The sequence below is a fragment of the Xiphias gladius genome, chromosome 2 (genome assembly GCF_016859285.1).
Source record: "Xiphias gladius isolate SHS-SW01 ecotype Sanya breed wild chromosome 2, ASM1685928v1, whole genome shotgun sequence".
NCBI lineage: Eukaryota > Metazoa > Chordata > Actinopteri > Istiophoriformes > Xiphiidae > Xiphias > Xiphias gladius.
The window spans coordinates 5,836,667-5,864,457 of record NC_053401.1 but is presented as its reverse complement, the minus strand read 5'-3'; the positions used below and the strand labels follow the sequence as shown (position 1 = coordinate 5,864,457).

Genomic DNA, 27,791 nt, shown 5'->3' with positions numbered 1-27,791 from the left:
GAGAGCGAATGCTGCCTGTTGCTCCTTGCCCACTCGATGTGTGAATAGACCACTGTTTGCTAACACGTTCGCCATATCCACTCAGTAAGCTGATAATGTGTCAGTGTTGTATTTATAACTTTATAACTTGTTGCATTGCCTTCGAATGGCCAAAACCCAATTGATGTAGGTTTAATATTTTTGCTGACCATCTCTGAATCAATGCAATACAGTCGCTTATTTTTGGATGCATTTTTTTACAGCTGTTCCAGGCAGCCACTGATTTACATCCCTTTCTGTATGGTGTAGTCCACCAGCAAATGTCCGGTCTGCATCAGTTTTTGACAGCGGTACGTTATCCTTTTCACACGAATGGAGATTAAGCACGGGTTAATTTAAAACAGTGCACAACAACGGTGCAAGCAACAATGCAGAATTAATGTTCGCTGTGATGAAGTTTCGAGGTGCCGGTACAAGAATTTAGTATCTCACAACGGATGCCAGAAATGTTAGAAGACACACTACAGAATTTCCAAAGCCTATTAATATGGTATGCAAAATGATCAGTTGTATGTGAAGTGACTTCTACTGAATAGGCTGGAAAACTAATCACCGGTACACCCGTTTTGTAACTCTTCCCCGGACCAACACTGAAATACAACCAAACGCACCCGATTAAATTTAGTCCAATCGTGCGTTACCGAATGTTTACTTTCTCAGTAGGTACAGAACTTAAGCTCCAGCCCTCTGCCTTTTGCCCTTTCTTCTTTCAGTCACCTACCAGCAGGCCCGGGGACAGTTTCTGTGTGTGTTTGCGCACGTGCGTACGTGTGTGTGTGACCGGCTGTGTGACTGAGTAGGACGCTAATGAGCTGACTGATTACAGTGGAAAGCCTCAGGTTATCATTAGCTCTCCGAGGATCAAACATCAGATCAATTCAACAGCAGAGCGGAGAGATGCAGGCCACGAGGAGGTATTTGTTTTTCCACTGGAAAAGTGGAAAATCCGTACAAATTTAAGGAAGGAATGAAATGAGGACCTTTTATTTAGGGTGCAAAGCTAGATAGTGATCAAAAAGCAACTGAGGGATTCACAACATGCCTCAACATTTGTGCACGAACACAGACCCTGACTCGTGTACTTGAATTCCCACACAAAAGGCATTAGTAGCCCCGTCAATGGGCTTCCTCATGGAATGGGAACCAGCACCCCACGAATGGACACATTCTCTCATCACCAGCTTAGATGTTTCGCAGACAGCCTCGGATTTTCTCGCCCATGCCCGTAACGAGATAGCTGCTTGCTTGGTGCCTCCACGAGAACTTCTGCGTTGCCACACATGACAATCAACCCAGCAGCGGCAGGAGCTGGTCCCGTTGCTCATTGCCACGACTGAATGAAACAAAAATTGGTTGAGATTTCAGGGGCAAGCTCAGGCAGTGGGATTGTGTGCACCTCTGCATTTCTCACCTCTGACTGTTGTTAAGGGATCATTCCAGTTTATCATAACTATTTTTGTAGTTTTGGCCATTATTTTTATCAGTTATTGAAAGAGTACACTGCCCAACAACCCCTCTAAAACAGTGCAAAAAGGGAAATAACGAGCAGTCACATGATTAGAAAGACTGTAAACAATTTCAAAAGATTAAGAAATTTAAACTGAATGCATCCAAATGAAGGTAATAATCCCTCATTGCACAAGAGAACTGCATACGCATACAACTATGGCAAGTAAAAGAGGTCAAAATTGAACCAGGAAGTCAGTCCGTAGGCTGTGATGGATGTTTGCAGTGGATCAAGTACAATTTACTTGTCACTGGGATTTACGTCTTGGCCTGTGAAAAGAACTGTGTAGTATTTTCTTTGTTCCTGGAGGGAACAAGAAAATTAGGAAATAAGGGAGAGTTTAACAAAAGATACTATTGACTTGCATTCTGGGAGGTGCAGGATCCAGTGTTTTTGGAGACTGACCCATATTAGGAACTAAGAGTGAGGATCTCTCGTCTCTGGAGTGCCACTTCACAACCTGAATGATGGTGTGACTGCTCGTTTTTCTTGGGCTGTCTGACTTCTTTAGCCCTTCCATCATGCTCTTGGTTGACTTACTACCAACAGAAATGGTAGACAAAACTGTAAAAAAAAATAAAGACACAAGTTGCACTACACCTGAATCTTCCGTTAATATCCTGAAGTTTTCCAGCTCTATACTGCAAATTCTGCGCCGTGATGTTGAGAACTGGATGTAATGAAGGACGGTGCCTTGACAGGCCTCTCTCCTGGCATCCTTCCCCTTCCTCTTTTCTTCCATTCCTCTCTTTTATCCTGTCCTCCCTTTCTGTGGAGGCCCTCCAGACCCCATCGAGGCTCATTCTGTTCATCCCACATGTGAGGGGTCAGTGCGTACCCCGCAAGAATTAACCAGCCACTCAATGTGGGGATCTTTGTGTATGTCCTCATCCCCCTACCCCCTTTCTCTCTCACTTACTTGTGCCCTATAGATGAGAATTGGCTCCATTCACGGCGCCTCCCTCCCCCCTGGAGCGGACTTCTCAGGGCCCTAACAGCGCAATTCTATGCCTTATTGCTCCAGCTCCTCCAAGGAGAACAGTCTCGTCAAAGACACAGACGGAAATGAACTGGCTTTGTGTTTAGTCTTGACATATAGGCGAGATCACGTGGTGAAGTCTGTGGGGCAAGCGTTTAACAAGAGAAAAGGGCAGAGTGTGTAAAATGTCTCTTAAAGACCTCCAAGTGGCCATCTTGGAAGGAAAATGCCAGGACCTATTTAGAAACGAAGCAGTGTTATGAGTTTGGCCCTGCTGGCTGTCATCCAGCTTAATCCACATTGTGTTCTGACTTCCTATGGACCAAAGCTGGTTTCTCAAGCTCATCTCCACCTCATGTTTAATCTCCCCCAGCTCTTTCATTAGGACCACACCATGTGTTTATTCTAAAGAATTGAAGCGGACACCTCATTTCGAGCAAGAATGAGCCGGAGAAAGCTTTTGTCCGCAGTAGGAATGCCCATAAGACAGAGAAGAACACTGTTTGGTCTGACTCGGGCTGCTATACCAGGGCTGAAGAAAGCCATGGCAACGAAAGCAGAAGGTCTGCCGGACCACATAGCGCTGATACAATACGGCTGCTCGGGGTTTGTCATTCCAGTCAGGCCTGACCCAAATTACGACATCCTGGGAAAAAGTGGCCCACTTCAACTAGCACACATGCACAGACATACTTAATTGGGCTTGCATATATTTGGCTGATAGCAATAATAAACAAAACATATGGATGTTTGATGTCTAATCACTGAGGAAAAAGGCCCTGTTAATGATTTAACGCCACAGTCCATAGCCCATGGCTGCTGGATTATTGGGACTTTCCAATTGTTTACCCAATAAGTCTACAAGCCACTTTTCCATCTGCGGTTATAATTCTCAGCATTTCAAGCTTAATAGTCTTTTATTTGTTCATATGTTTATTATCTCCTATCAACAGCTCCAGGGAAAAATCTGCTTAATATGGGAAGAGTAACAAAGAAACAATTAGGACCGTGTCTATAGAAGTGTTGTACTTTTACTTTTTTTACTTTTTTTACTTACTTTTTTTTACCAAAAGGCAAAATAGATGGAAAAAATGCACAAATGCAAAACATTGCGTTGATCACCAGAGAAACTTTAAGTTTCTTTTGCAACTTTACCCAAAGTTGTCTTACTGTGAGTTCTTAAAGCAATGTGAACACAACAGGGGTTGATATTGGCGGTTCTGGCAATCATATAAATCCCACCCCCACACACACACACACACACACACACACACACACACACACACACACTAAGAAACACACACCAAAAATGGCCTTCGTGCCGTACCATCCATTCCACTGAGTCTTTCTGCCCAGAGTACAGTTCAGCTCCAAACTTTTCTGCTTGCCTGGCTGCTCAAGTAACCACCTCATAATCACATCAAACATACCCCACTAAAAGTCATGCATCAGTAAGTGTGCACCCAGAAAAAAAAAATCCACTTACTTTATTTTGGAGGTCTGGTAGTTGTATATCAGAGCTTGAAGAAGTAGTTTCTCTAGGCTCTTTTCATCTGCACCTCTGCCCCGCTGCCCTGCCTCTCCAATACTATTTCTCTTTGTGGGCTGAGCATACGATAGCTGTGTAGTCTTTTTTTTTTTTTTTCTTTTTTTTGTGTGTGTTGCATGGGGTGAGGGGAGGGTGGCGGGGTGGGTGTTGAATGCCGGGTTTCCTGACTCGTGATCAGGAGCTCATTACCCCCAAGGTCACTCCAGGGACGCCCTGCCTGGTACTCTCTGAGACACCAGAGAGAAGATGTGAGATCCAGGATGAGAGTGTGAGAGAGAGAGAAAGGGGGAGAGCAGTTGAGAGCAAAGTAAGTGCCGGGGAGATCCATGGGGACGAGGAGAGAGTGCCGAGAGAGAAAAGAGACGCACAGATACATACTGTATAAACAGAAAGAGAAGCGAGACAGTGAGAGACACTGATCCAAATGCCAACAGAGGGGCAGATATTCAGGAGAGGCGAGCAAACACAACAACGAAATGTGACTGCGTGTGCCTTGGATGAGCCAACAGAGTGAGCGAGCTGGGGACAACAGCTCAGTCAAACCACACGGAGTTATATAAAATATCGTGTTGATCCATGGAAAAGTGAGTCCAGCCACAGCAATCAATACAATATTGACAAACAACAGCTGGGCTCGGGATTGGCTTTTCAGCTTTTCATGTGGGCCGGCCCGGCAAAAAACACATTTACTGTGTCAGGTGAATGACATCGTAATATACGATGTTGCCTGAAAATTCTGTTGTTGTCTGAAAATCTTCCTGTTGCTCGATAGAATGGTTGTCTAACTTTATATATGTTGGGGTTTTTTTTATGATTTGGAACCAATCATTTCAGCCCCAAACAAAACGCCACAGTCCTACTAGATTCGAGGTCTTGGCTCATTTATCACCAGAAAAAAAAAAACGCAACAAGCTGTAAGATTTTACAGACTTTACAAAAATTAGGACTGCTTTCAATAGTTAAACAAGAGTATAGATAATTAATTTAAGACCTGTGCAGATCTATCCAGATGCCCGTTAATCTCTCATCGCTCTCTTCCTCTCATTCTTCTGGTTACATCCATTTTAGCTCTCACTTGTGACCAGATATCATTTTAGAGGGAGTGTGGTAATAAATTGTGGATATTCTCAGGGTGTCTGGAGCAGCAGATGGCTGGTGATGGCCCTATAGAGCAGCCCGGCACTCTGCCACAGCTGGACAAGCCTAGATTGGCAGATTACAGCACACACAATCGATAAAGTGTACCATTAGTTGTTTTCTAAAAGCCTTTGCGCAATACCGATGTCATACCGCCTCTGTAAACTCTCTGTTGTCCACACTCACAGAAATGGTCTTATATTTCACCTTACAGGGCTGGCTTTCAATTATTAGATAACCCCTTTTAGTGCCAGGGTCTGTTGTTGAGGTGCTATTCAGACTCATTCACAATGTGATTATAATGCACTTTTCAGTACTTTAAGGGTCATTTATAGGTGGCAGCATACTCAGAAACCACTGTGATGGAGGCTAAACATTATTAATTCAAAAGCGAGGGACAAAAATTTGTACTGGTAATCAATGGGCAGCTGTTTAATTTTAGTCTCAATCGAGACAAGTGGAAAGCGAGTCTCAGTTGAGACGAGTCCAAGTTGAGTCTGAAGTCTTTTCTAACCAAGGAAAGTCACTAGTCTTTGTAAGCAAATTGGAAGTCTTTCAAGTCTCTGAATGGCTGCCAATAAAATGAAACTGCATTTTAACCTTTTTTTTTTTTTTTTCTGTCAAAGCTGAATTAAAAGTTAGGAAGCTGGCCAACAGTTAGCCAAGTCAGTGCCCAATTTCTCTGATGCAAGTCTGACTCAAGTCAAAGTCTCAAGTCTAAAAGTCAGCTTTTCACAGCAACTTCTTTCAGGTTGATATGAAAAAGGATAACGGAAGGGTGAAGAGGTGAGAGGTGAGAAAAGTTCAATTAAAAATCAAAAAGCAGGGCGAGTGGTGCGCCTCGAACACCTTTTGCCTAGCAACTGAAAGCTTGTTTTGAAAGTCATCAAAGAGGCACTAAGTTGAAAAAAATGCTGAAATTGGTGTGCAATAGGCCAGCAGCAAAATAATGGATTAGTTAAGGAGCCTCCGGGCTGTTTGGTGCATCTGCCCCAGAAAGACATGTCCTCATCTAAAGTCTAAATGAAGGCAGAAACTAGGAATAAAGGCATTGATTTTTGGACAAGAACAAGCAGATGAACAAAGCCCAGAGACGTTAAGGATCACTTCAGTGCCCACACGGCTAAATGGCATCAAAACCCAAAGTGTTTTCAGAAATTTCTACAAATATGCAGTGAAGGTCGTCTCGGTCTGCATTTTTCTAACCACTGAATACATATCTGTGGCCTGTTTTTTGTTTGTTTTTTGTCTACCCTTCACTTTAATCCATTGTTCATTCATGCTGCCCGACCCTTGACGAGGTCGTGGTAGAGCTGCTTCTGTGACAGAGCCATCACTGCAGTGTTCCACATGTTTAGCATCATGTTGCACTGCTGGGGATTTCAGCATCAGCCCCAGCGATGGCCAGTAATTGGTATGACTCATACCCCCTGCTGATAACAATATACCATTCCACTGCTGCCTTCTCATATTCAAATCATTAATAATACATTTCATCCATTTGCACACACCCCCCCCCAGCCCTCCCCTTAAGTGTGCGATGTGCCTTAGTGCTATCCACAAGGCTTTAGTCCAATGATATCATTTCCCTCCTTGGATTAAATGACATATGACAAACAATGGAAAATATTATGAAAAAAGATCTTTGATTGCTTGATGTGAGACTTGATTTTCTGTTGTGACGAAAGCCCAAAGGGAGCTCTACAATAAGTTTACACTGATATAAAGTGGCTTGAGTGAAATATGATCTTAAATCCAACAGCTCCCGCGTTATTTTTGCACAGTTTAAACGGGCTCCCGTCATTGTGAGCCAGAACAGAAATGAAGGGGGTGATGAAGTCACCGTTAAGCCCCACTAACCCTGTTCGCTGGGTAAATGTCCAACGGCAGCCCAGTAAGAAGGCGGCAGTGACTGGGCCTGTCTGAAGCGAGAGTCTGATGAAACCCAATGAAATCAGCCTGTCGAAGTCAGCCACAGTGTTTCTTTCTCTCTCTTTTTTTTTTTTGTAACCACAGCTCCACTCGCTCTGCTACTCCATCCCATCATTTCTCCTACACAAACACCACAAAGTATACACACAGATGAGAGCGCCAGGAAATGGCAGAAAAGTCATTTTTCCACACCGTTTTTTTTTTTCTTTTCAAAAGCGAGTATTCAATTTGTGCAACATGTCTGGAAGGAAATGGAGATTGAATTTATGGCTGTAAGAAAAGGGGAGAAAATTGCCGTGTCTCAGAACATCCTCTCAAATCAGTCAAAAACTGTTTAGATATAAGATAATCATACACGCATATAAAACCCCCTATAATAAAAATCTTCTAGAGTCAGGGGCAGATCTGTACTGTTTTCACAGTTGTAGTCCATACGTTTCTCTCATCAAATGGACTTACTGCATGAGGACATAATGCTGGAACAAAATGTCTTGACAGTGTGATTCACAGAATGTACCCTGCTAGGCCGCAAGTCATATCAGACACAGGACAAAAAAACACACATGCACATTCATGCACACACACACACACACACACACACACACACACACACACACACACACACACACTGAACATCTGTGGGGCCATGACTGCCATTTAAATCTGTACTTAGCTAAATTCTGTATCCAGCTGTCTATAGTACACCTAATCAAAGTCAAGCCAAGTATCGACCTAAATCACAAGTTTGTCTCTGAGAGCTTTGCAATCTATACAGCACACAAAGCCTTCTATCGTTACACACTTGATTTGGGTAAGTGAATTCTCCACAAATAAAACCTTTGTAATGACAAGCGGAGAGCGAGAGACCTGAGGAAAAGCAACAGAGAAGGGATCCCTCTTCCAGGATGGACAGATATACTCGATATAGGTTCTGCAAGTAATCAATCGGCAGAAATAACAGTAGTAGAATTACAGTGTAGAAAGTGCTAGAAATACAGAAAAACGCTAAGATATACCACCAAATGTTGCAGGAGCAGAATTACAATAATAGAATTTAAGCAAAATGCACCGTTTACTGTATATAGAAATTTTCAAAATATATAAGTATAAAAAGTTAAATAGAAGGTAGCTGCTCAAAACTAGTGAATTATGCCTTTGCATGGAGTTTAACTATGGGTAGCTTTGACACTCAAATTTGTGCTGCTGACCAGCTGCAAACTGTCTTCACATTACAGATCTTTGAGAGACACTTGTTGAGTCCAAATTGGAAGACGCTATCGTGTTAGCAGTTATCCTGTAATCCTTCTCTGCTGGAGTATACTGCAGACGTCTCTGCAAGGTGGTTCGCAGTAAGTCATGAAACAGGAGTGAATGGTATTGGCCACTTGGGGCCAGAGCAAAAAGCTGTAAAACACAACACTGGCATTTTATCGAGGTCAGTCATCAGTTATAAAGTTGTTGTGGCACATGCGTTAGCAAAACAAGCCAATTTACACATCCAGCAAACCCGGAGCAACATTAGCATTCATTTGTAGTCCAATAATTCCACACATTTTAGCTCTGTCTTGGTTTGGTTTTGGTCTCCACCTACTGTTGAGGGAAACATCTGCTCTTTAGCTGCCAGATGCCCCACTGTGTTCGCCAGTTAGCCGCTGATGTTGCCTATCTGCCATTTAATTCCAGGCAAGTAGCATACAGTGGGTTTATCAGAAATGTTCTGCCGAAAACAGCCTCCTGCTGTGGCTGGACACTAAGTTGATGAGAGCAGTGAAAGTAACAGTGAAGCTGTTGACTGAAAAACCAAAACAATTAGCTAAAACAAGCTAAAACCTGAGGTGAACTGCAGAGTTCGGCAATAATACCCTGTGGGCCACTTTCACAATACACATTATCATCTGATCCATTGCTGATGTAAGAGTTCTGATTAGTGCAGCTCTAAGAATTTGAAAATCTCTACCGATTCTGACCATTTTTCACTTGAGCTGATCGGTACAAATAATAGCACATACTCTTATATAACTTACTGTAACTACACAGGAGCAAAACACGAACGCCTCAGTAAAGTCGATTCCCATCACGATCCCTGTGAAAGCACAGCCTTTATCTCCTGATGACGTTTATGGCTCTAATCTATTCAGCATGTGGTAATGAACAGTATCCCATTATGCCCATTTCATTTCACAAGAAGCTAGGTTTCATAAATAAAGCATAAACTCTTGGTTGAATATTAATATTTATATGCCTGTGCCGTGGCTAATAAAAGTAAAGAGATTTTTACTTTCCAAACACCATCCTCGGCATTCCCTGTGGAAAACATTGGCATGTATTCCTTTTCTTTTGCTGTTGAAGGGCTAGGAACTTCATGCAAGACTGTTTTCACATTTCCATTGTGGATAAAGCAATGTAAGAAGCAACAGTTTACCGCTAATGCTTCCAAGACTGCAGCTGCATTTGTTATTCAGGCCTTAATGCAGTATTTAATCTCCATTTAAAATCCATTTGATGCTAATTAGTCATCATACACTTTTAGCATCAGCAGTGTAATGGTGAAAATGTATTGATTAGACAAATAATCAGATAATCAGACTGAAAACGAATAAATGCTGATTTATTCACCTGATACACTTGTATGATAATGTTGTTCCCTCCCATTGGAAAGCAGTTATTCCTAGGGATCTTAGAACATGTCGAGTCTGAGTTACTCTTGGGTGTCAGACTGCGGAAGCTCCTACCAGTCAAACAAATGGAAATCTGATACAGTACAGGGTTCATTTTGCTGTGTACAATGCCTCACAACTTTCGCAGCTGAATTTCAATGTGATTCCAACTAGATAAATCAAACATGTCCTCTCCTGTACTCATGTATAACCATCTCAGTGAAAGCCCCTATGTGTTTCATTTGTGTCTTATTTGGGCCAATTTTAGCCGAGCAGACAGAGCAGAGTGCCAACCGCACTGATGTCTGTATTATTGTCTCCTGTCATACGTAAGGGTATGCGTCTGGTCGGAGAGGAGCGCTGCGAATTTCCACTTAATGAGGTTGAGAATGGCCCCAGTCTGAGAAGGTAATGCCAGACTGTGTTGACCTTTAACACACCATAACCATCAGTCACAGGAGCCTTACAGATTGCAAACAACTGACTGAAACACTGGCCAGATCATGCATATCGCTCACAGAGAAGAGGCTTGAATCTGTCAATATGGCAGAGAGCACATCCGGGTGAAAACAACTCAGACTTAATCTCTACCTCTCCCGCTGTTTATCTGTCTACATCAATCAAAGACTATCTCTACTTCTTTCAATCTAAAAATATATGATCTTTGATACACTTTGAATAGGGAAAAGGGTATGACACGACATTCATTACTTAAAGTTCAGCGCAAAACAAAAGTTTGCTTCTGCTGTACAGCCGCTACTTCGGCCACGAGTGTAAAGTACAGGATGATGGTAAATGCTAAAACATCGGGTAACCATGGCACGAGCAGAGTCACGAAAACAAACTGATTCCGCATCAATGACAGTTTCACAGCAATGTCTATCAAACGTTCGCCGGCGTTAGTTAACATTAGCCACCATAACCCACTGGTCAGACCAGGGTGCGCTCTATTTTCTTATGAATTTCAGTTTCATTTTTAAGAAGGTCGGGTTATTTCATCTTTCAAAAGTTACATAGACTTACTTTGAGCAGTGTATATGTTGATGTAATACTCCCAATATAGCTTAAGGTGTCTTTCTCTCTCTAAATATTACAGCTCCACTGGTCTTATACACAAAATGTAATCTTTAAAATCCACATTTGAAACAAGCTCCCTGAATGTGAACCTGAAAACACGGAGGGTGATGAATTTTCACTACCCTCTACTTATGGATTAACTTTTGTGCCATTTCAAGGTTTTAGAAGAGTCCTTTTCTCTGTATGTTTATGGCGCATTTCTGAATGTTGCGAAATACACAACTCAAAAGCCACACACAGCTTTGATCAATATCACTACTCCACGTTACTGCATGGTTACGGTCACAAGTGCTGCCAAACACCCAATAAGGCGTGACCTTCACCGAGGGCGCGGTGTGGTCAGGGAGGGAAAAAAACAACAAAATGATTACGTCGGCTCGTTTCCCCTACTGCTCACCCGCCATACATCATTGTTTTTTAAAAATCGAAAAGGCCTGACTGAATACAGCTACCACGAACTCCTCGATCCATGGATCGGTGGCTGATTATAGCTGCTGCTGTGGTTTAAACACCTCTCGTCAAAAGCCAAGTGCAGCCCTGCAGAAGCATGAGTCAATACAGATGGTTGCCATATTATAGGCCACATTATAGCTCTACTATTAATGCAGTGAAGTTATTGTCTCTTGTTCATATGAGCCTATTAAAAAGATGTAACAGAAGGGCTGCCGTTCAGAGAAAGTCCTGTTTTTCTGTCGTGAGTGCTGATATTTTGAGGAAGCAAACAGACTGTAACGCGGAACAGAGGAGCCTCCTTCAACTAGATGTGATGTTCATTAGATTTGGGCCATCACAAAGTTATTAATATTTGAAAAGAAAAACCTGTGATTTTTCAAGTCGAGAACTCAGCCGAGCTTCAGGATAGTCTCATTATGCAATTGCTATCATCAAATGCATTCAGTCAGGGCTTCGCTTGAAGAGTTTGCTGTGTCTCCTCTTCTTGAAAGGAACCGCAGTGGTAAAAAGAAGGTCCCTTATCAGTTCCTCCGCTCATTCCACAATCGGCAGCTCTCTCGACCGGCCTTTTTTTCTCCCGCTTTCATAAGCACATTAAAACATGTCAAGACATAAAAATCATTAGCCCTCGTAGTTTGACATTTAAATGCAGCCAATTCTCTGAGTCATCTGGAGACACCATCCTGCTCCTGTAGAAATGTCAGACTAATAAGGTACAAACAGCCACTGTAATCCGATTCAGTGTACATCTTTAAACATAAGATGCAATCACTTTCCTCAGCCCTCTGGTATTCCAGCAACGTGTCTGTGTCGCTCTTGCCAAGCCTCTAAATCTTTTCTGCCAACCTATACATGAGGGAGTTCGGAGGGGACAGGCTGGTTACCGGGGGGGGGGGTGTCTGTCCGTTCGTTTCTGTTATTGTTGATGTTGAAAGGACTAAGCAAACACACACCAATCGGCCACAACATTAAAAACTGGTAACCGGTTTTAATATTGATGCTGATCGGTGTATAGAACTTAATCATTGTAACGGGTCAGGACCAGAGAATACGTCTGTGTGTACTTCCTGGCCTTCTGACATTCACAGCAACAATCCAAATATCGATCTGTCTCCAGTGCGAATTGGATCGCCCTGTATTTGCTTCTTTATTTTGATCTCATTTAGCCGAGAAGGTTTGTCAAAACAATTCCACGTCTGGGAGGAAAAAGAAATGTGAATATTGTGGTGCTCCCACAGAATACACTGACGTTCTGCTGCCGAGCTCTCACAGTGACCAGATGATTTCAGCTGAGGGGAAAAAGGGTGGCTGGGACATAGCGGAGCAAAACAAGGTGGGATATGATGACAGATAAGATGTGGGTGGTGGTGTTGTTGGTGGCAGATGTGGCCTTAATGGCAGTGCAGTGTTTCCGTGTCAGTATGTGTGCTTCTCCGTGTGTGTCGTACATTCTGTAGTAAGGACCTTTTGTGGCGCTGCTGACTGCCCAGATTACAGGATTACTGCTGTCCTGGACTGTTTCGACACCTTTAAGTCAGACGAAGGCTCCAATCCTGTTTCTGCCAGTGGGGATTTATATCATTCAAATCCCCCCTTGCGGCTGAGATTTTAAAAAAAAATTAATATAATCTCGCAGAATTGTCAGTGGCTGAAATCGTTCCGATGTGCGCAGCCCCAGGAATGTTAATTAACGCTCAGGTCACAGAAAGTCCTATCAGGAAAAGTAGGGCGAGTGTTTGAACCGTCGGAGATGTGTTTGATTTATCTACCAAGACGCACAGCCTCAAAAAGAAAAACCCCTCGTGTATCTTTAAAGCGGCTGCCGTATTCCGCCACTGTTTTGTCCAGGTCATGGCTATCAGGTCGTTTATCAAGCGAGTTATGTGCATCACACTGTGTTTGATGTGTTGTCCTGTGCTTTTATCACCACCGGCAGGAACACATACTGATAAACACACGCACACTCACGTGTCCACACGTAGAGGACTTGCAGGGGTCAGTGGGGGATTCTGCAGCCTGTATCCAGCAATCCATATCTGAAACTTGCCCCATACATAGAGCTGTCGAGGGCGGGGCATCCGTCTCCCCGGCACAGCTTTTAATGCGCACTATCACGTGACAGAGGCCCTTTGGGTGTCATACTGGCGGGGGAAGCACATCCATCTGAGCCCTAAAGACACCCTGGCCTCCCTTCAGTGGATGAAGGAAGGGAAGCCCGGGGCTAGTTCCTTGCTCCTGAAGAACCAAACCACATACAGGCTTTTGCTCTAGTCATTAAAGTGGATTTTGATACACCATACTAAGGTCCGCCATGATGGAGGAGATGATTTAATTGAAGCCCAGACGTTCTGTAGGCCTCGAGCTCGATAATGCTGCTCTGTCTCCTGACCAGTGAGATCCCTGGGCATCGGCCCCCGCAGCCTATCATGTCGTGCCACAGATGATTTGACAAATCGATGGTGACAGGCGGCTGCGGCTTCATCTGAGCCAAATGACCCAAATAGGAGGTGGTCAATGCATGGTCCTCTTGGTCTTCAAAAAGATTCAAGTCTACAATTTCATCTGTTTGATCTAATTGAGATTCATTTTTTATGAATCTTGAAGGAACGGGGGGAGTTCCATTAATAACCTGCTTCTCGTATTCAAGTCGACATGAAATGCTGAGAAGATTAAAAAAAAAAAAAAAAAAAAAGTAACACGTAACTGAATTCCAGCAGAAAATGATCGCGAGCAATTCCCTGACACGGGCACCGTTTCCTGACTCTCTCCATGCCGTTTTTGAAAGCAGAGCAGTGAAAAAAACCTAATAAAGATTTGGGTCATCACAGACAGCAGGTTCATCTGGCTAAAACAAAATTTCCATCATTCCGCTTTGCTGAGCTAGAGTTTAAAGGGAAGGGAGGAAGCCAGGAGAAAAATGGGGGAAACGGGTTCGCAAGGAGACAGAGAGAGCAGCTGTGTTGCGGTGAATTGCGCTGTCCCTGTCAGACCGGGTTTATTGAATTGATGTCACTCCTTTAAACTCCAGTGGTTTGGGTCGCTGTGTGCAGGTGTTTCGTGTGTGTGTGTGTGTGTGTGTGTGTGAGAGAGACGGAAGGCGAGAGATCACCGTGGTTTTCCTGTGAATCTGGAGGGCCTGGCAACCTTCCAGAGACTCGAGGAGGTTTTCCGAGCCCGAGGCCTTCCAGCAGCCTCTCCAGTAAGATTGAATTTGCCTCCAGTTCAGCGCACATTTGTGTTTGTGAAAATGCTGGGGTGTTTATGTGTAGGTTCCGCTGCATGCACGTTCGAGTGTGGGTGTGTGTGTGTGTGTGTGAACAACACGCAAGTGTGTCTTTTCAGTCAACCCCTCCCACGCACCTCCGAATACACACCGAAAATAGCTAGCAGGGACAAGACCTAAACTCTGTTACTCAGTTGTTGTTTTTTTAATACATCACACATGCCTTGCGGTATGTAATATTGTTGTCAAAACTCTATCAGCCATTACCAAAGTGAAAAATCAATATGTGACCGAAAAAAAGGTACCTGGTCTTTGGCGAGAGTGCCTCGCAAGCCGTAGTCAAATTGTGCATTTAATCCAATTTGTATGGGGCACTCAATTCGTGTGTGGAAGAGGAGCCGAAACGAAGGCATCCTCTGTTGAGATGGATGTGAAGTATTTCCCTTTGACGACGATGGAGCTCGCTGCTCGTGAGGCGCAATGTGAAGAGCTTGAAAATGATTAAGTCAGCGCGTCATAAGTATTTTAATCTGAGAAGATCAAATATTGATATGGCAGAAAGTATAATTCAGTTCTGGTGCCCTTGTCCCTCTCTCTTTCTCTTGTCTCTCTGGTAGCAATTACAATTATGTATAAACTTGGAGATTAATCTTATAATGTCTTCTCCACACTACACACTGACTCAGCTGCTGCCTTCTGACTGTAATCCTTTTTACTGCAGGGATTTCAATAATCAGTGGAATGTTATTATCTGGCAAATATTACTCAAATATTAAGAGTAAAAGTACGGTTAAAGTCAAAAAGCACAGTAGGACACTTTTATAGTAGATTAGGATCCTTCAGAATTGGATATTCTTACGCACAGTGCAGCAAAATGCAAAAGTGCAACTGGATATACTGCAAACGGTGACGCGGGGTCAAACTGAATGTGACATGAATTTTTGCGCTCGCATACAAAGTCCAAGCGGTGACGCGCGCGGATGCAAATTCATCCCGGTGAGGTGAGAAGTGAGGCAAGGGCGTATTTGCGCAAGTGGTTGCAACTTGAAAAAAATGTGTGCTCCAGTAGGCCGACCTCCATTCCTGCGCGCGTGGAGACAAGAGGGGAAGACGCGGGATCCGCAGGACAATGGCTGAAAGATTTGACCTCTTGATAAACTGGGATCATTCAGCATCTAAGCCGTCACACAAAAACAGGACAGGGAGGCTCCAGACACACCCACCCACACACACATACACAGTTCAATGTGTTCATTGCTAGCTAGCTTCAGCCAGCCACTGTGGTAAATAAACACAGCATTCCCAAACATTCCAACACTCAGTTTCATTTGAATGAAAAGAGCTGACAGTTCATGTGGCGTTCACACTAGAACAAACCTTCGGAGGTTTAAAAATGCCTCCCAGTTGCTGTTGCTCAGTCTCTTGTACGCATCACTTCAAAGCTGCTATATTCAATATTTTTTTTTTACCATTTACAATGGATCAAATGATCACGTCTAACATTAACCCAGCTCTACAGTTCCCATCAACTGTGCGGTGCATTTTATTGTCATTTGACCGCACGCAACTTTACCGTGTTTTTTCTCAAAACTCACCGCTCCCCCTCGCTGTCTCCCCAGCACCACCAGCAGCAGCAGCAGCAGGAGGCTGGTTTTCCGTGAACGATCCCCTGATAAACCCACTCTGCAACACCCGTGGAGCATTTGGCGGCCACGGAACGAAAGATATTTCCCTCAGGTGCTGCTGGAGACCAGGAACAGAGCTAAAAGGAGAGTGAATATTGGACTAACAGCGGACAGGGAAATTAATCCAAATGGGTACCAAGGTTGTTGTGAATGATCACTTGTTTGCAACAAATTCATGATATCAGTTAAAAAGCTCTGTTGTTTCCACTGCTCCCGAGTGGCCAAAAAGCACAGCCAAGGGAGGTTTAACTCATTTTGTCTTGCGGTGACTTAATTCATTGACCCTTAAAAAAAATCCATCAACTTATAAAGGTTTTAAAGTTGCATTATGAGAAACTGGCACCTTTTTTTTTAACACCTTTGCAGCAAAGAATTAGACAGGTGTGTAAGCATACAGCAAGTCATGAAGTGAAGGGGACTCTGGGGAGAACTACCTAACACCATCAATCCATACAATAAAATCTCTCTCTTTATGTCTCTTTTCCCTTCCTCCTCCCTCGTTTCTCTGTCTTATTGCCCGTCGTAACTCACTGGCTTTAGTTTAGCGATAGACTATTGACTTTTTATCACACATTTGCAAAGGGGCTTGCGTGAAGTGTGATATAAATACGAACCTGACGTGCTTCACTGATCACGTCTGTCATGCACCTTCTCAGCTGCAGTCATCAAGCTGAGGGTTTATCCCTTATAAACCCCTCAGCTTGAAAAGAACAATCTCCGCGCACAGACGGTATTTGCAGGCCGGCTCCATCCAATGGTCCTGATGCTCCCTGTTACGTATCAGGCGGTGAGACAGGTCTGACTGAAGTTGTCTCTGCTGTGCGTTAGCCTGCCTGTCCTCATTAGTGGTGAGAGACTGACAACCAACCCCCCCTCCCTCGCCTTCCCCCCGTCAGCCCAGATGAAGTCGCGTTAACACTAGCTGGGCGTGAGCAATAATGAATCACTATTAGCCTGGGTCACAATGGCTGACAGCCAATTTACAGGATAGGAGACGCTGCAGACAGTGACATCCAGGTAAATGTGAGCATTTACCTGCTTTATCCTGAGGTATTTTCAAAGCCCCCCCCCCCGTGATGGGATGAGACAGATTATATCTTATCTCCTGATATTTGTCTGTTCACCTCAAGTCATTTCGATGCAAAGCAGTGACACTTCCCGCAAGAAAGCTGCAGCAGAAGTTCAGCATATTTTGGGGGGGGCCTTGGCCGACTTCGCCATACGTGGGCACATCCTGACACCTAGTGGTACCAAACAAGTACAGCAACAGGGAAACATGGTACCAGGTTTCATTTCAGCAGAAAAGGTGTTGTCAAAGTTTATCGTCCGCGGTGTCACGTTATCAGAACAAGTTACCTTTCCCCCCAATGAAGGGACAGGAAAACTTGCAACTGCGTGAATTAGAAATGATGAATACTCCACAATCGGAAAAGTACTCCATGCACAATGTGACATATCCTCTTACTTAACATGGGGCTCATGAAGAGTCATATAATAAGTTCATTTTATAATCCACATAATCACAGAATTCCACTAAGCACTGAAACCTGGATCAAACTCATAGTATAATTAAAATAATTATAATGCCTGTGATGATGCAAATAGACTTGTAAAGTCATTATATATAGTTTATGATTTCCTACTCAAACTACCAACTATCAAGTCAGTGCTTTACTGCCCAACTGAAGTGGGGCTCGGCATGCCTCAAAAGTCTGAGTCATTTCAGGAAGGAGGGAAGTGAAGAAATGAACAAACAGAACATCTGCTTGAAAACCCCAATCCTCCTTTCATGGGTGACAACAAAGACCGTCTGTGTTCCCAGTCACATGTCAGGACAGCGTGGAGGCCGTGAGTGCTGAGGAAAATAAAGCTCAATTAAAAGTAACTTTTGGAAAAAACTGACTTTATGCCCGAAAGTTCCTCGTCGAAGGCGACAGGATGGGCCACGTGCAGTGCAGGCTATTCCCTCAGTCAGGGGTAAAACTGCAGGTTTTCCTGCCAGTCAATCAGTAAAAAGCGCCTTCTGCAGCCTTCTGAGTCAAATCGTAAATGTAGGTTCTGGATCCCTACCTTTTCACCAGCTGCAACAGCAAAAATGTTAACTTAACCTGGTGTGATATTAGATGTACTGCATGAATAACACAGCCAATAAATTATGCATGATTGTTACGTTAATTAAATGTGATGCAACCGCAATGAATCAAAAGTATCAATCAAAAGAAGTCGAAACTGAGAGAGCATATGATCATAATGGGAGGACAGTAACAAGGTCATGCTAAATGTACAGCTGTTTAGTGTGTTTTCTGGCAAACATTATTAGCCACCTATGAGATGGCTCATGTCTTTCATTTCCCACATTTCTAAAAATATCCATTGGTTTCACCTTTGCATCTAAATGCAAAGCAGGAAGGAGGATCCCTGAATGTGATGACTTCCCATGACTCACTATAACTCGAGTGATCATGGCGCTGACCTCGTGAGGCGTCCAGGGCTCTAATCAGACACCAGAGAGGCACAATACACATGTTATCAGGCCTCAGCCCGCCGACGTCGAATGCTCCTGATGAGGAAGCATCCAAGCAAAAGTTGCTCCCACCAGTCAGTTTGATCAAGTTATAATCACGCAGGCCAATGCGGTGGTTGGAAATGGCTGCTCCAAGTGGACAGCGTGAAAAATGAAGATAAACAGGGTCTGCACGCTGGTCCTCCGAAGTTGTGCGACACATTTATCAAGAAGTAAGAACCCCAGTGAGCAGAAGCTATTTTTCTATGTCTAGTTGTTGTTTCTCTTTGGACTTTGGAGCATAAAAATAGCAATAAATGCAAAAAAGAAAAAAGTTATGCTTAAGGTTGCAGCATAATTTAACGATAAAAGAATCCTGAAAGACGCAGAAAAACAGAGAAATGGCTGAGTGTGACTAAGGACTTTTACCACTTTACCAGACTTAATAAATGATACAGTCACCGGGAAGCTTTTGTTCTTAGCATTCTAATAGAAACATAGGCCATGAGCATACATTTGAAAAGCGGCACGGTGCGAACGGCTGTACTCTGCTGTTAAACGAAGGGTGAAAAATGCCTAATGAGTATGCTGACCACTGACCGCACAACAAACCCCTTCAAACTGAACTTGCAAGGTCGGGGCACTGCCGCCGAGCCACACGGCGATGCGCCCCTCTGGCTAGCCGCCTGCCATCGGATGGCCTCATATGCTGAGAGCTGCTGCGAGAAAGCGTCCTGGAGACGAAATGAGAGGAGGCTGCAAGCTGGGGACTAAAGTGCCGCGCCCCACACGGTTACTCAACATGTCACAGCGAGTGTGGGTTTCCCGTTTTCTCCAGCTGTATTGCATCTCTGACATGTGTCAGGGTTCACGTTCATCGTGGCATTTGCGTAGCGTGAAGAAATTGGAGGAATGGAGTCGTGGCTTTCACTGTTACCCAGTGCCGATTTATGGATCTAACTCCCCAGCTATTACTTAGACCCAGCTGTTCCCGACCTTTTTGGTTTGTGACTCCTGAAAAACTGTGAAGCTACTCGTGACCCCCTCGCGAAAAGAGTCACGAGCAGCTCAACCAAATAACCTTTTTTTTTTTTCTCTCTTCATCTTCAAACAGTTTCATTTGAGGATTTTTAGAGCCCTAAAGAGGTGAATGTACTTTTTTTAAAAAGACAGAAAAATTAACATAATTTTGTGTTAAGACTACAATTTTTTTATTTCCTGACCCTTTAATCGTCTGGAAACTTTTCATATCCCCCCCCCCCACAGTTGGGAGTCACAGATTTAGACAGTAAATGAGACCTTTTCTGGTAGTCAAGGGGTTAATGCCTCCCCCTGCCTCTGAGACTCCGCCTCCTTTGGGTGACTCGACATAACAGGAAGTAGGAAGTGCTCTCAGTCAGGCACGTATTTCTATTGCAGGACTTTGGCTGTCAGGTATGTTTGGCTCTGACTCTTATTATGTGAAGCTGTCAGCGGCTCAGTTTGCTTCTGAAGGCTTTGAACGCTGAGCTGTGTTCACTAGTCTTCGTAGGGTGAAGTAAATAGACTGCAAAGCAGGTGGTTGTGGGTATAAACAAGGGCTTAGGTGTTCAATCGGTACCTGCACTCTTGCCCTACTTACGTTTTCAGAGTAAACCGGGATCCAAGTGTCAGAATGGCAGGCAGGCTCTCACTCCCGGAGGTGGACCTCTCCTGTTCCATATGCTGCGAAATCTTCAGGGACCCGGTGGTCCTCAAGTGCAGCCACAGCTTCTGTGCGCCCTGTCTGCAGCAGTACTGGACTCAGCGGGGACAGGGCCGAGACTGCCCCCTGTGCAGGACCCAGAGCCTGGACGACCCCGTACCCAGTCTCACCCTGAGGAACCTGTGCGAGTCTTACATGATCCAGGAGAGTGAGGGGCCGGAGGATAAGGCGGGAGAGCTGTACTGCGATCCGGGGGAGATGTGCCCGGTTCACGGGGAGAAGCTTAAGCTTTTTTGCCTTCCAGACAAGGAGCCCATCTGTGTGGTTTGCCACACCTCAAGGAAGCACAAGCAGCACGAGTGTCTCCCTGTCAGCGAGGCTGCAGTAGATGTGAAGGTAAAACCAAACCGGGGTGGAATTATAACATGCTTTTCCTTGGGGCTGTTTATCTAAGTTCCCTGAAAAGCTGTTATGAGCTGTTGTATTCATGGATGTAGCAGCCTGAAGTTAGGCTAATCAGGTTCTATTCAACCGGCTTTCAAATTAATTTCCTCTAAATTATCTACTCAGGAGAAAATGAAATCAGCCCTCAGCTCATTGCAGGAAAAGAGGGATGCTTTTGACAGAATGAAGAAAAACTACGAGGACACTGTGGCGACCATTCAGGTGCGGTGTTTTTTTTTTTTTGCCGACATTTCTTACAAAGATCATACCATCTCCAGAGCCGTGCTTATGCGGGTTTGAATTTCAGGTCCAGGCTCGATTTGTGGAAAGGCGGACCCGCGAGGAGTTTGAAAAACTCCACAGCTTCCTTCTTGCAGAGGAGGAGGCCAGGATGGAGGCGCTGAGGAGGGAGGAAGAGCGGAAAAGCCGGGAGATGAGGCAGAAGATTGACGAAATGGAAAGAAATATAGTGTCTCTGTCTGCGTCCATCCGAGTCTTGGAGGAGGAGATAGCTTCAGGGGACATCTCTGTCCTTCATGTAAGTTTGTAAATATTTCAATTATGAATATGTGCATGGATCCGTGCAATTAAAAAGAAGTTCCCCTTGAAATATATTAGTGACTTTGCCTCCTTTTTTTTTTTTTTTTTTTTCAGAAATGCAAGAGAACGCTGGCGAGGTAGAAAAAGCTTATATTTGAAACTTTTGTTTTTCTTTTCTTTCATAACGTGAGACATAAATTGCTTTTTTTTTTTTTTCTTTTTTTTTTTCTCCAGAGCTAACTGTTCTATTGAAGATCCGGTTATGGCTCCAGGAGCTCTCATAGATGTGGCCAAATATCTGGGCTCTCTGACGTTCCACGTATGGGAGAAGATGCGTAAAATCATCAAATACAGTGAGTACATACTCTGGCTTACTTTTCAGGCCACGGTGAGTTTTTATTCTTTAAAACTTCAGCTGCAGTTTTACTCACGTCAGGGATTCCCAGGGTGCAGAAGCGGTTGCGATTCCTGACTGAACCACAGTCAGAGTCTGTAACCTGCAGACGTCTGACAATCTGCCATGTTTTCTTCAGCCCCAGTGACCCTGGACCCGAACACTGCCGCCCCGTGGCTCGTCTTCTCAGCTGACCTCACCAGCGTCTGTGACGGCGACGAGAGGCAGAAGCTGCCGGACAACCCGGAGAGGTTCGACCCTGACACCGGTGTACTGGGCCACGAGGGCTTCACCTCCGGCAAGCACGCCTGGGACGTCAACGTGGGGGAGAATACGGCGTGGGTGGTCGGTGTGGCCAAAGAATCTGTCCAGAGGAAGGAGAAAGTGTCGTCGGTGCTGATGAACGGCTACCTGTGTGTCTACTTTTACCACAAAATGTACTTTGCGGGTACCTCCCCTCTAACACGACTTAGCTTGAAGAAGAACCCAGAGAGAATCAGAGTGCTGCTGGACTATGACAAGGGCAGGGTGTCTTTCTACAACCCACTTGACGACACACACATCTACACCTTCAAGCACACCCTCACTGAGAAAGTCTTCCCCTACTTCTGGGTGGGCTGTCAGCTGTGTCCCTTGACGGTTGAACCGCAGGAGGTTTCTGTGAAGGCTGTTGGGTATTGTTGAGAGAACATTTTCAGAGTCACAACTTTTTTCTTTTTTTTTCTTCTTTTTTTTTTTTTTTTCAGCACAAAAGGATGGGGAACATTTTTTGAATTTCACATAGTATGTGGAGAGCCCTCGGAAACTGACATCAAATTGCATCGTATCTGCTCTTCTCTCCTGGCTCAGTACAATGTTCCCCAACCTTTTTCAGCTTCAAAATGCAACGAATGCCTTATCTGTGCACTTTACATTAAGCGGTCTCTCACTTGAGCTTGATCTCTACGCTTTTAGGGTCCCGCTTTTTCTCTCTAGAAATTATTGCCTGACCTGTCGATGTTAACAGAGCGGGGCAGCATAGAGTTGAACTTGTACTGTATTTTGGTGCACTGTAACCTGGGAAAAAAAAAAACACTCAAGGAAACTGTAATTTTTATGGATTCAAGTTTGCATAATGATTCTTCATTTGCATGTCAATCTCTTAACACTTTTTTTTTTTTTTTTAATTAACCCTGTCCTGTTTATAACCACTGGTTTGTGTCACACACTAAACAGCTTGTTGTGCAAGTACTAATGATGTTAATGAAATTTGAGAGCACTCATTTACAAATAAATAGTTTGCAAATGTCATGACTTCCCTCGATTTTTGTCCCTTTTGTAGTCTAGACCTACTAGACAATTTTTGGCCTAAAATGAAACAATGAATGCTTGTTTTTGAGTATGAATCCTCTCACCTTTTAGAGTTTTGAGTAAGTGGCTCAGAAAGGTTCCAGAGGCAGCTTTGTCTAAGATTATTACAGGATACATATAGTATATAACATCAGTCAGGGCGGGCATTTCAGTACATAAAGCCACAGACTCCACAGTGCTATGAAAAACAACTGTATTGTATTAACTAAAGATGAAACTGGCTTTTCACATTATGTTATTACAGTGGACGTAATTGTTCTTTCTATCTATCGAAAAAAAAATTTCATAACTGTTAAATTATGGGGGTAAATTCTGTGTGTATTTATAGTGAAGACGAAGATTGTCCTTTTTATATGGTCTATTGAAATGTATATTTCACAAGTCCATATATAAGCTATGTACAGTATATTATATAAGTCAGAATACTACAGTAAATATTCTAAAATGTTATCTAAATGTAATTAGATGTGTAAAATTCTCTAAATTGCTCATTTTACATTTTAGAGTATTTCGATTGTTTTTTTTAAATTAATGTTTTATTTTTATTTTATTGATTTATTCACTTATTTTTTATTATAGTTTTTATTTTTTTTTGCATTATTGGTACCTCAACAGCATGTTGATGCCCCCACCTCACCCCACCCGTGACTAGTTTAGTGACTGAACCCTGCGTCCCCCTCCGGGTCCTCCTCCTCTTCTAGATCGATGTGCGGACCTTTAGTTCCCTTCTCCGAAGCAAATAACTTCCACAATCCCCGAGGTTGCAGCTGATTTACACGACGCTGCCTTTTTTTTTTTTTTTTTTTAATTAATTTATTTTTTTTCTCCTTAATTTTTTATTTTTTTTTTTCCCCCCCAGCAAGGTGACTCGCAGTAATTAGAAGGTAACGTTAGCCGCTCAGTGTTGCTCAGTTTTCAAAAATCGGGCTTCTCGGCTGCGATGCTAACCGTGCGTGTAGCTAGCAGCTAAGAACGTGTTTTAAATGCGCGACTACGTGAAAAAGTCAAGCGCAGGTTGTTGGTTGGAGGTTGAGAAAAGTTAAAATTTACCTAAATTATGACCTCCGGTCGATAGACGTCAATACAGACGAAAAAAATATGAAAAAAATACATATATATATTTATTTATGTGCCGTATATAAAATAATATGATTTAGCTTAATTCTTTCGTGTGAATTTCAGATGTTTCAAATGAATTGCACAGTGCAACGTCTAGTTGGCTCAACTTTAGCCTAAGCTAAACCCTTAACTTCCGTTCTCGATGCCAATTTGTTAAAGCTGAATGGTTTACAATGTTTTAGGGAGCTCAAGATGGCTGGAGTTTCATCCAGCAAAGGAGCGAAGAGAAAGGTGGCAGCCAACGTTTTAGAGCCCCCGTCCAAATCTCCCAAAGTCACCTTGCTGAGCCCCTCCCTCCTCCTCCTGGAAATCCCTGCTGACACCAACACCAGCCTCCCGGTATGGGAGGCCGTAAGATCCCAGCGTGTTGACATCGCCTGGACTGTCAATCCCTACAGCATCGGCGTTCATTTAACCCCTGAGACCTCTCGGCAAGGGAGGGGCACAACTTCCAGCCAAAGTCAGAGCTCTTCCAGCGCCGCGCAGACCTCGGTGCTCGCATCCAGCGCCCTGCAGCCTCAGAGGGTCCAGTCCGTCACTCAGCAACATCGCGCCTCCCAGAACGCCTCCTGTGTCCTGCTCACCTTCTCCCACAACAGCACCCAATCGCTGCATTTCCCTCCAGGTCAACCACAGCAAATACCGCCAAACCCCAAGCCAGCCACCTCCCTCATCGTCTCCCTGCCTCTCATCATCACCCAGCCCCAGCCTGCCCACCAGCCCGGCACCACTACAACGAATGGGGTCATACCCACCACCCGGACCCCAGCAACCACGCCCACCAAGCTGCAAGCGCCGTCCAAAGCGCCCGTCCCGTCTCCTTTCCACACGAAGACCTCCCCAGACATCCAGATCTGCGACAGCTTCCTCTTAAGCATGTGCCGCGGGGGGAATAAGTGTAAGATGCACCACACGCCCTACCCGTTTCACTGGCAGCTGAGGTGTGTGATCACCCGCCAGTGGGTCGACATCTCCCCCCGCTCTCAAGTCTTACTGGAAAGGATCTACTGCGATGTCAACCAAGAGGTGATTGGCATCAAAGATGGGTGAGTAAGAGGGAAACTCTGAACTCAGATGTCTGGTCTTAGCTTTGCTACAGCATGTTGCTATTATAAGATGTTTCCTGCTATTAAAAACTATTGCATCTCTGAAAATTGACGAAAACCAATTATTCTTGTTTTCTTTGCCTTTTTTTTTTTTTTTTGCCATTGTGGTGATTACAGCACAGTTTCACTGAATCAAAAACAAAAGTTGCCGGGGATTAATTGCAATCTCCTGATGCTTTTTTTTTTTTTTTGTGCTATAAACCGTGTAGACATGTGCGCTACAGCCTGAACTTCAACTTGATGGAGTTGGACGAACCAGCGAAGTATGACGGCGTGAGACGCCTGAATAACTCTGACAGTCTGGTCAGGAACCCTTACTTTCCCAGCAAATGGAAAATCTACTGGTGGAACAACCTCAGCTGGGAAGAGTACAGCAAGGTGCATGTTTCTTTCTGATTTTCTTCTTCCCTTTTTTTTCATCTTCTAAAAAACAGACCCCTCTCTTATTTAAGTTGCACCCGGTGCCATTTTTCAGCAGTTCACCGATTGGTTCATCTCTCCGTAGAATGTGTCCACCTTGCTGCTGAAGAAGATGAGTGAAAAAGAGCCCGAGTGTTCCTTCTACATCAGCACACAGGAGTACAAGCTGGACTTCACCACCATGACCCAGACCAACGTCACCACAGGGTTCCAGAGAGAAGTCCGCTGCAGACCGGTCTACCGCTCCCCTGATTCCATGCAGCCTTACCTGCAGTTGGTATCCGGATATCTTTTTGCTGTCTCTCTTGTCTTTTGTTTCAAAAATAGGAAAATAATCATAATAAACATTACGGTCAACTCATCCCCAATTGCGTGAATACTCGTTACACTTTGACCAAATTCAATAGTGAACGTAACGTGATGTTGCACAAAACACTGGCTTCAGTCCACAGAAACAGCAGTGCAGGCAGATTTATACTTGTTATGCTTGTTAACTGCTCTAGTTCAGATGAATGGTAAAGGCAAGCTGTTGCTTGCTCCCATACCGCCTCTTCATTACATTAATATACTCCCTTCCTCTACTCCCCACACCCAGGACAGGAATCCAGACTGACCCGGCTGCGCCTGCTAGTGTTCCTCCACAGGCAAACTTCGGGGTGGACCCTCTGGAGGAGTTCAGTTCCTGGTATCCTCCGGTGTGGTGTCAAGCCTCAGGGGATGAGTACAGCCTGGTACATGTTCCGGCAGGGACACAGGCCTACCGGAGGGTCCAAAACCTCTTCTACGAGAGCCTGCCTGAGACCAAGGTGGACATCGTCAGCATCCAACAGATTCAGAACCTCCTCCACTGGGACAAGTACCAAAGGTCCAGCTGCTGTTTGTGTCTCCTGTCTAATAACCCAAAAGGGTGAAGTTTAAGTTTGTCGTCCAAACCTGATAAAATCCATCAGGGCGCCATGCTGTTGCTCTACGTGACATGGAAAATGTACAAGAGACACAAGCTACATCTCAACGTATTTGTATCTGCGTTGTCATTGCAGGCACAAGTCGTACATGCAGAAGCAGCACAGCGAGTCTAAGGAGCCTCTGGAGAGACATCTCTTCCACGGGACAACCAAAGAGGCCTCAGAAGACATCTGCCACAACAACTTCGACCCTCGCATGGCCGGGCTCAACGGAGCGTCCTACGGTTTCGGCTCCTACTTTGCCACCACCGCCTCCTTCTCCAGCACCTACTCAGCCAAGGTGGGGCCCGATCATGTTCGCCACATGTTCCTAGCCAAAGTCCTGGTGGGGAACGTGAGTCTGGGAAGGAACAGCTACCGCCGCCCCCCACCGCTCAGCTCCAAGACGAGGCAGTACCACCTCTACGATACCTGTGTGGACAACATGGACAAACCTACCGTGTTTGTAGTTTTTGATAGCTGCCAGTGCTACCCATACTACCTGATCAAGTACAGAGACCTGCCCAAAGAGATTGATATTTGATGTAAAAGAGGATCGGGGTAGCGAGGGTGTTAGCTGGGAAGTTAACTGTTCAGACAGAAACAGTGTTAAAGGTGTTCAGTTGTAAGATGACCTGACGTGTTATCAGATTCATCAAATGTTGTCAGGTACAGTTGCCGTCAGTGTTCAGTTTGCTTACATAAAAAGTACAGAATATCTAGATTATGCGCAATGAAGTTCTACTTGAAAGCAACAGAGAATTGTAAGCAGACAGCTAGAAGGTTAAACTGCATTCCAAAGCATGCGAAGCACTTTATTTTTCAAAATGTTTTTATTTTGGTTATTTAAACATTTTACATTGATGGAAATAAGCACTTTTGTTTAGCTGTTAAAAGGTGTTCTGATCAAATTGACATCTGTCACGTTTATGAAAATAAACTGTTCACTGGATACATTCATCTCTCCGTGTATTAACATGATAAACACGTTTGATCATCCACTGTCATATTTTCATCCGTTGAAATACAGCCATATACCTGATTGTATG

The 27,791-nt window shown here is 44.2% G+C and overlaps 3 protein-coding genes across 4 annotated transcripts in view; 2 read left to right on the top strand and 1 right to left on the bottom strand.

Moving 5' to 3' along the window:
• ptn (pleiotrophin) overlaps positions 1–4,101 on the bottom strand; it is a 40,819-nt gene extending 36,718 nt beyond the window's left edge. Inside the window, exon 1 of the mRNA XM_040148755.1 lies at positions 4,012–4,101. The gene's annotated coding sequence lies outside the window, so the exon portion shown is untranslated. The remainder of the gene's footprint in view (positions 1–4,011) is intronic.
• A 15,285-nt stretch (positions 4,102–19,386) lies between these two features.
• On the top strand, positions 19,387–22,875 carry LOC120802840 (E3 ubiquitin-protein ligase TRIM35-like). 2 transcript variants are annotated; one of them, XM_040151014.1, is made up of 7 exons: positions 19,387–19,557; positions 20,371–20,821; positions 20,996–21,091; positions 21,177–21,407; positions 21,524–21,546; positions 21,644–21,762; positions 21,943–22,875. In XM_040151014.1, the coding sequence occupies exons 1-7, from the start codon at positions 19,448–19,450 to the stop codon at positions 22,485–22,487; spliced, it is 1,575 nt and encodes a 524-aa protein (XP_040006948.1). In that variant the 5' UTR covers positions 19,387–19,447; the 3' UTR covers positions 22,488–22,875. The 2 variants fall into 2 exon arrangements, with proteins under 2 accessions (XP_040006948.1, XP_040006957.1); XM_040151023.1 differs by lacking the exon at positions 19,387–19,557 and adding an exon at positions 20,076–20,175.
• A 1,074-nt stretch (positions 22,876–23,949) lies between these two features.
• LOC120802785 (protein mono-ADP-ribosyltransferase TIPARP-like) lies at positions 23,950–27,741 on the top strand. The gene is made up of 6 exons (XM_040150940.1): positions 23,950–24,037; positions 24,455–25,318; positions 25,588–25,756; positions 25,884–26,071; positions 26,394–26,663; positions 26,839–27,741. The coding sequence occupies exons 2-6, from the start codon at positions 24,465–24,467 to the stop codon at positions 27,284–27,286; spliced, it is 1,929 nt and encodes a 642-aa protein (XP_040006874.1). The 5' UTR covers positions 23,950–24,037; positions 24,455–24,464; the 3' UTR covers positions 27,287–27,741.
• Positions 27,742–27,791: the final 50 nt, after the last annotated feature.